Raw genomic sequence first — 7332 nt, forward strand, 5'->3', positions numbered from 1 at the left:
TACTGAAGACATATTTTACTAGCTCAACGATCATTCATGTACCCCGGACGGAAAATCAAAAGGCAGATAGTCTAGCACGATGTGCCAGAAAACAATCGTCTTTCGTCGTTCACATGGATGCCGAGTTACCAGTTTGGTTTGCAGAGTCTATATGAGTCTGTTTGTTGATGACAAAAAAAAAAAAAAAATGCTTGAGATTTCATACTAATTAAAACAGATAAAATAAGTTCTATACTTTTATATGATGAAAATGTCTTATATGCAAACTAAATGATTTTGCACTTTGTAGTATGTTATGTACTGCGTGCCATCTACCATGTGATGCTATTTTCCATCGTTGACAGAATATTTTGAAAGACTACTAATTACATGTAAAACATCTGGACATTATATATATATATTTTTTAAAAGTATTGCAGTTTTATTGTAACAATGATGGTATTACATTACTCTTTTAAATTGTTATCTACCCCCAAGTAGTGATACTGGATGTACTCTGTCACATCTACTCCAAAAGATCTATATTTGTAAGATTATTAGCTTTGTGATATATAAACCAACTAAATTATTCTGATGTGTTAAAAATAGTAAATATACAATTTAGGAATTTAACTGGAAGTAGATTCGATTGCAAATACAGCCGCTATTTCTCTCTTTAGGTTATTCTCTAGCAGAAAATCTAACTTGATATCAAACAAAGGTAGCTTTACTGATCGTTGTTATTATAAACCAAAACTCCAACTTGATTAAACTATACTCGTCATCATTTAAATAACTTAAACGTATATACGATAATACAATATTATTTGCTTAAAAAATATTTTATCTCCAACTTTTTAGATAAGTATTATTGGAGCTTGTTATACATATGTATCCTCGAATCCATTTCATCCCAATAAAATGAAGTAACTTTGCATATATGCAATTATAAAAATATAAACATGGAAAAGTTAATATCCATGGTTATTGATTTTATTATAAAATATACCACAGCTTACAAAATTGGTACTCGCATAATGTATCTTTTCAAAACATAGATAGACGAATTATTAACTCATGCACACATTTATGTACGTATGAGTTTTCGTTTTGTCCACTAAACTTAGTTTCATCATTACATTATTAAAGCCATAATGCACCAGCGCGCTTAAGGATTGGAACAAGAGAGCGATGAAGGTGAAGGCTCATGACTTGATTGGCTCCACCAACGAGCTGCCCTCCAATGAACACCACCGGATCAGTCGGGCTGCAGCCAAGCTGAGCCAATGCTTGCTCTATTTCCTTTCCTCTGTTCATCTCGTCCAGCTCTTAGATCGTTGGGCTCACGCCAAAGTCTATGAAGAGAGTCTTGATTGTGTGAGACATGCAGCACGAGTTCTTGCTAAAGATCACTACTGACTTCTCGGAGATCATCTTCTGTAGCTTATCCATTGGTGTTGTAACGTGAATCTTGTTCGAGAAGAAACTCGGGAGGTAGAAAATAGTTGTGTTTTGATTGAAATAGGAGGTTACGGATGAAAATTGAATAGCCAGAGAACTTATAGAAAGAATGTCAACTAGCTGGGTGAAGATGAGAGGTGACTTTGAGTTTATGTGTTTGATGTAGTGAATGGTCTATAAGGATCCTGTATTTATAGCTTTCATGTTACTAGTTTAAACTTGTGAAGCCTTTTTCGAGGAGAAACAACTTTAGCACAAGTAAAGTAGCCAGAAAGATATTGAAATATAAAACAAATAAAAACAAATAAAATTGAGATAGTGGACGATGTTCTAAAGTATTATAGAGTTTCATTCCTCTTGCCTTTGTGCCTCTTGCAGCTAGAGAATAAAAAGTGCAACTATCAACTTATTGGGTAAAACGTACAGATAATAAAATCTCTTAGAACAGATGTGACTGTGAGGAATATTTGATACGGACGAACAATGTTATGTCTTTGATGTCTTATTTTCAGTGTCAAAGACACATTTATCCCATAATTACATTTTTTCATGTAAAAATACATTTCATTTCCTTATATTACATGAATATGTACGTTTTTTTTTCTTAAATAAGGAACCTATATGAGGAATACCCTAACAATTGAAATTGCACATCTTCAATTTATACTAGTTTTGATGTTACATTGTTCACTATTTTGTAATAATTTCGAAAGAAACATATTGACAATGGGATTGGACACGAGATGGAAGTCAATAATTTATTCAAGTAATACTAATAATATTTACCGATGAAAAGTATTACAAAATCTGCATCACCGTCCTCTGCGTAGACGCGAGATCGTATGGTATATCTCCAGAATAATCTTATTCTTGTTTTTCTTTTTGTGTTTGGTGATTTACGTGGCTTCTTTACTGACATTCAAATGGTTCTTCTTTTTCATAAAATTTCATCATAAATCAATTTGGGAATAAAGCAAAAGAATTATGATTCTTGACATCGCAGAGATTCTATATCACTTCTCCAGGATAAAACTCATCAACGGAAAAAAAGCCAGATTCTTATTTTAATAAATGTTTTATCTGTTTCTTGATGTACGTAAGGTGGCCGAATTATGATACGGAGAGTCATTCATTATTCATAAGGAGAAATTTTACATATACATTTAGTCTACTATCCAAGTGCAAAATATACACAAAATATTACATAAACTTATTATATTCTAATTAATCTACAAATTTATTGACAAATAAATCCAAACTTCTGCGTGAACTTAGCGCCATACGCATCATAATTCGCATCGTAAAACAACATGGATGAAATCACCGCATCGGTTTGTTGTTAGGTCGTAGGGCGGGGCGAGATAGTACGCCTCTTTGGTTCACCGGTTGTGTTTGTCATCTTGCACAATCGAACTCAAAGACGAGAGAGAGAGAAACAATAAGAGTTTGAGAATGAAGAACAAGCGGCTCTATTTTACGTGAATGAAAACAGAGACAGCTCAAAGCTCAAGAACAATATGAACTCTGAAAGAATTGGATCAATGCTCTCATACCATGACAATTTATGAATTGCTCAATATCAACTTGTGTATTAATAGTTTAAAATAAAACAAATATAATAGAAGATATTCTAATTTTTATCAAATCTTTATTATTTAAAATCATTAATTATTATATATATTTTAGCATATTAGGTAATTTCGTAAATTTTATTTAAAGAAATAATGAAGAACGTTAATAAAAAATTTATGGTTAGTTTAATAGAAAGGTTATTATATATTTAGATGGACCAATCTGTTTTTTTAAAGAATTTAATAACAATTTTTGTGATGATATTGTAGTACACGCATAGCTAGTATTCTATTTAGCTCCTTTGAATCCATATCTTATTGCCAAACCTCATGAACCGGAGGATCTACATTCATCTATTTTTCTATATCCATCACTGAAGTAAAATTAACTTGATAAATTGAATTTTTTTTTTTTAACTCCCGAAGTACTAGTGATGGAAAGTTTTGGGCCTCATCATCAAGTTTCAACATTACCTCCAGTAAGTGAGGATGTCGTAGAGATTTTGGTACAAACTCACTTTCCTCACACCTAATCTAAAGAGATTTTGTTATCTGTACGTTTTACCCAATTTATTGATAGTTACACTTTTATTCTTTAGCTGCAAGAGGCACAAATGCACATGGGTTAAAGTTGATTCTCTCAGAAAAAGGCTTCATTATAGTTAATCCGTAATATGAAAGCTTACGTACTTTAAAAAGTTATATATATACGACCCTTATAGAACATCCACTGCATCAAACACACCAACACAAAATCACTTCTCATCTTCTCCCATAGATATCACACTTTCCCAACTAGCTAGTTTTTCAGTTTTCATCGCTGTTCTAGCATCCGCTTATCATTATTTCCAAGTTGCTTTCGGGACACGCTTTTACATTACTACACTAATGGAAAAGCTACAAAAGATGATCTCCGAGAAGTCAGTAGTGATCTTTAGCAAGAACTCGTGCTGCATGTCTCACACAATCAAGACTCTCTTCTTAGACTTTGGTGTAAACCCGACGATCTATGAGTTAGACGAGATCAACAGAGGAAATGAGATAGAGCAAGCATTGGCTCAGATCGGCTGCAGCCCCACTGTGCCGGCGGTTTTCATAGGAGGTCAGCTCGTTGGTGGAGCCAATCAAGTCATGAGTCTTCATCTCAATCGCTCTCTACTTCCAATGCTTAAGCGGGTTGGGGCGTTATGGCTTTGATTAAATATAGAGATGTACTTACTTAGAGGATGATTAGTTATGATTGTAGATGCTCTCTACAGCTTTATCAATATGTTCTCCTCTCACGTATACTAATGTTGAAGTTGCATCAGTTGTATGATATATATCCTTTAGTTTTCCCATCGGGTTGGTAATTTTTCCCATTTTTAAGATACATATATACAAACAGATGTAATTATGAACAGGAATGGAAGTTTAGAGATGTTTAATTGAGTTTTGTTTATAAAGATTAGAAAAATGTAAGGAGTTTGTTTCCGTTAAAATGATTTCACTTCTTAAATTTTCTAAATAAATCAAAATCGATACAATATCTCATTAATTAAAATGAGAAAAAGCCAAGTTAACGCAAGGTTTTGATACGAGTTAAAACTACAATTTATAATGATGAAGATTTGTGAGATTTTCTACGCGGCCTCTTTATTCAACAGTCAAAAGATTGTTCTTACGAAATTTAGAGAATACAGCTAAGTTTTGTATGATTCTTCGATCTCATTCCACGAGGATAAGCTCAAAGGAACAAATAGAAAACAGCTCTACTGTGATCCGGAGAGTCATATTCTACAGATTTCAAGGTAATTATATCCCGTACGTAAATGTCTTACGTAAACGCACATATAATCGTATCGCATCGAGACTCTAGCTCCACAAAAGGCTAGAGTCTGGATGCGATACCTAGCTCCACAAAGGCGACCCTAGCTCCACAAGCCCACCAAAGGCGACCCTAGCTCCACAAGCCCAGCATCCAGACTCTACATTTATTGTACGAACAGACGCACCATGGCGCAAGGAAGCTAGGAAGGCAGGCCTAGGTTGGACAGCGAAGGCTTCGTCTACTCCGGTGATGTGTCAAAAGAGACCTGTTCACCATGTCTCCTCAGCATTATTGGCTGAAGGACTAGCGGCCAGAGAAGCTCTACTCTTTTGCAGAGATCGGGGCATGGATCGCATTCACCTTGAATTGGATTCCTCCCAGCTCATTAAAGTCATACAACAAGAAGAACCTATAATTGAAATCCATGGAGTACTTGCAGACATTCTCCATTTTAGCAAGTCGCTCTTTGTTTTTTTTTCTTGCTCTTGGATCCCTAGGAACCTTAATCTGGTGGCTGATTCCTTGTCTAAGGAAGCCCTTTGTATGGGTGAGGACGTTATTGCCTTCACGTAACTCTGCTATTTGAATTTAATGAAAGTGGTGTTCAAAAAATAAAAAAATTCGTATCGCATCCAATCTACAACGACGCCATACCATGTTATATTCTTATATATACATTTATCAATTATATAACATTTAATTTAAATTAGTATTTTAAAGTTAATAAAAGAGAAAAAGACAAAAATAGCACTAAATCAAGTTTTTGTTCCCAAACTAGCACTCAAGGTCAAAAGTCACAAAAATAGCACTTAATGTTTTATCAAAAGTCACAAACTTAGGGTTTAGAGTTAAAGGGTGGGGTTTAGGATTTAGGGTTTAGGGTTTAGGGTTTAGAGTTTAGGGTTTAGGGTTTAGAGTTGAGAAATGAGGTTTTGGGGATAAGATTTCAAATTTTGAAAAATAAAAAAATTAAAATTTTCAAAGGATAAACTTAGAAAGATGTTATTTTGGTCATTTTAGTTTTTGAGTGCTATTTTTGTGATATAAACTTAGAAAGATGCTATTCTGGAGATTTGCCCTTAATAAAATGGTCGTATTTTCAGTTTGTAGTTTAGAATCTCATTGCATATTTGTATGAAAAACAGAAGTAAATCCAAAACATAAATGCTTTGTTCGATTTTAAACCGTTGGAGTAGGGCGGTGCTGATTTCGCTATATCCCATCAAGCATCAATTCTGCTTCACGTTCTTAGTTTGTCCTCTTGTCTCAAATTTTCTGATTCTCACCGAAAAGGAACTAATTCTCACCGAAAAAGAAGTATAGCGTAATTTTAGTAATTTCATTAATATAATTACATTAATTATTATTCCATATTTCACTCACATTAATTATATTACATTAACAATACATCATATAACCATAATAATAATAGTGAAAATGTTAATTTATTAGTTAATCAACAATAACTTTGCGCCAATTAAAAAATAAAAAAATGTAAAATAACTCGGTTTTATATGGTTAAACGTTCGGTTTAGTTTGTTTTACTAATTTTTTTTATATTTTAGTTTCAATCAGTGGAAAATTACTTAGCCAAAAACATAATTCAAAGACATGTTTTGTAGATAAAATAATAACTTAAATCAAAATAATAAAAAATGTATTATATTTATTGTCACTTAATTTTTCTCTCCATATAATTATTTTACTAAATCAAAATTTCTTTCATTTTCATTTAATTTAGCCTAACACATAGAAAGAGTCTTTTTATTAGTTTATAAAATCAGTTAGGCATGCACATTGGCTATCCATTTAAGTATGAGTTGTTTTTTGCGGGTATCGTTATTTTTTATTTTTTGAAATTAGGCCCCGTTTGAAAATTATAAATTTATGTGTTGATTTTGAGTTGGGTCATTCTGGGTCGGGATGAGTTCGGTTCTGATGTATATGAACCTAAAAATATCTAAATAACAAATGTATCTGAAACGGGTTCGGATATTTGTATCGAAAATAATCATATTACCCGATTCGGTCCATGTCTTTTGAAATTAGTTATATTACAATCCATCTAAAATATATAACATTAATTAGAAAAAAATAAATATTAATGTATAAAAATGTAATAATCAATACCCGCGCGGATCAAGTATTATAAGAAATGTTCAGTGCCACAAGAATTGTTGATTTCGTATTAGTCTTTAAGGAAAATGGACGAAGCATAGTTAGGTGATGATTGTTTCAGTAGTTTTTAGTTTTACTTTTTGGTTTTTAGATTTTAGCTTTTGGTTTTTAGATTTTGGTTTTTGGTTTTCAGCTTTTGGTTTTTGATTTTTGGTTTTTAGATTTAGATTTTGGTTTTTGGATTTGCTGTATTTTTTTAAAATTTTCAAAAATTAACTAATACATTACTTTAAAATAATATAATAAAATAGAAATAAATATTTAGATTTTACAATTGAAATTTATCAAAATTCTGTGATTATTATTTTAAAATAAAATACAATAACATATTTC

General features: G+C 32.2%; 1 protein-coding gene and 1 pseudogene across 1 annotated transcript; one reads left to right on the forward strand and one right to left on the reverse strand.

Moving 5' to 3' along the window:
* Positions 1-936: 936 nt before the first annotated feature.
* LOC106293890 lies at positions 937-1691 on the reverse strand (annotated as a pseudogene).
* Positions 1692-3899: 2208 nt separating this feature from the next.
* LOC106296595 (monothiol glutaredoxin-S4-like) lies at positions 3900-4349 on the forward strand. The gene has a single exon (XM_013732769.1). The coding sequence runs from the start codon at positions 3900-3902 to the stop codon at positions 4206-4208; it is 309 nt and encodes a 102-aa protein (XP_013588223.1). The 3' UTR covers positions 4209-4349.
* Positions 4350-7332: the final 2983 nt, after the last annotated feature.

This window comes from Brassica oleracea, chromosome C1 (genome assembly GCF_000695525.1).
Source record: "Brassica oleracea var. oleracea cultivar TO1000 chromosome C1, BOL, whole genome shotgun sequence".
Taxonomy (NCBI): domain Eukaryota; kingdom Viridiplantae; phylum Streptophyta; class Magnoliopsida; order Brassicales; family Brassicaceae; genus Brassica; species Brassica oleracea.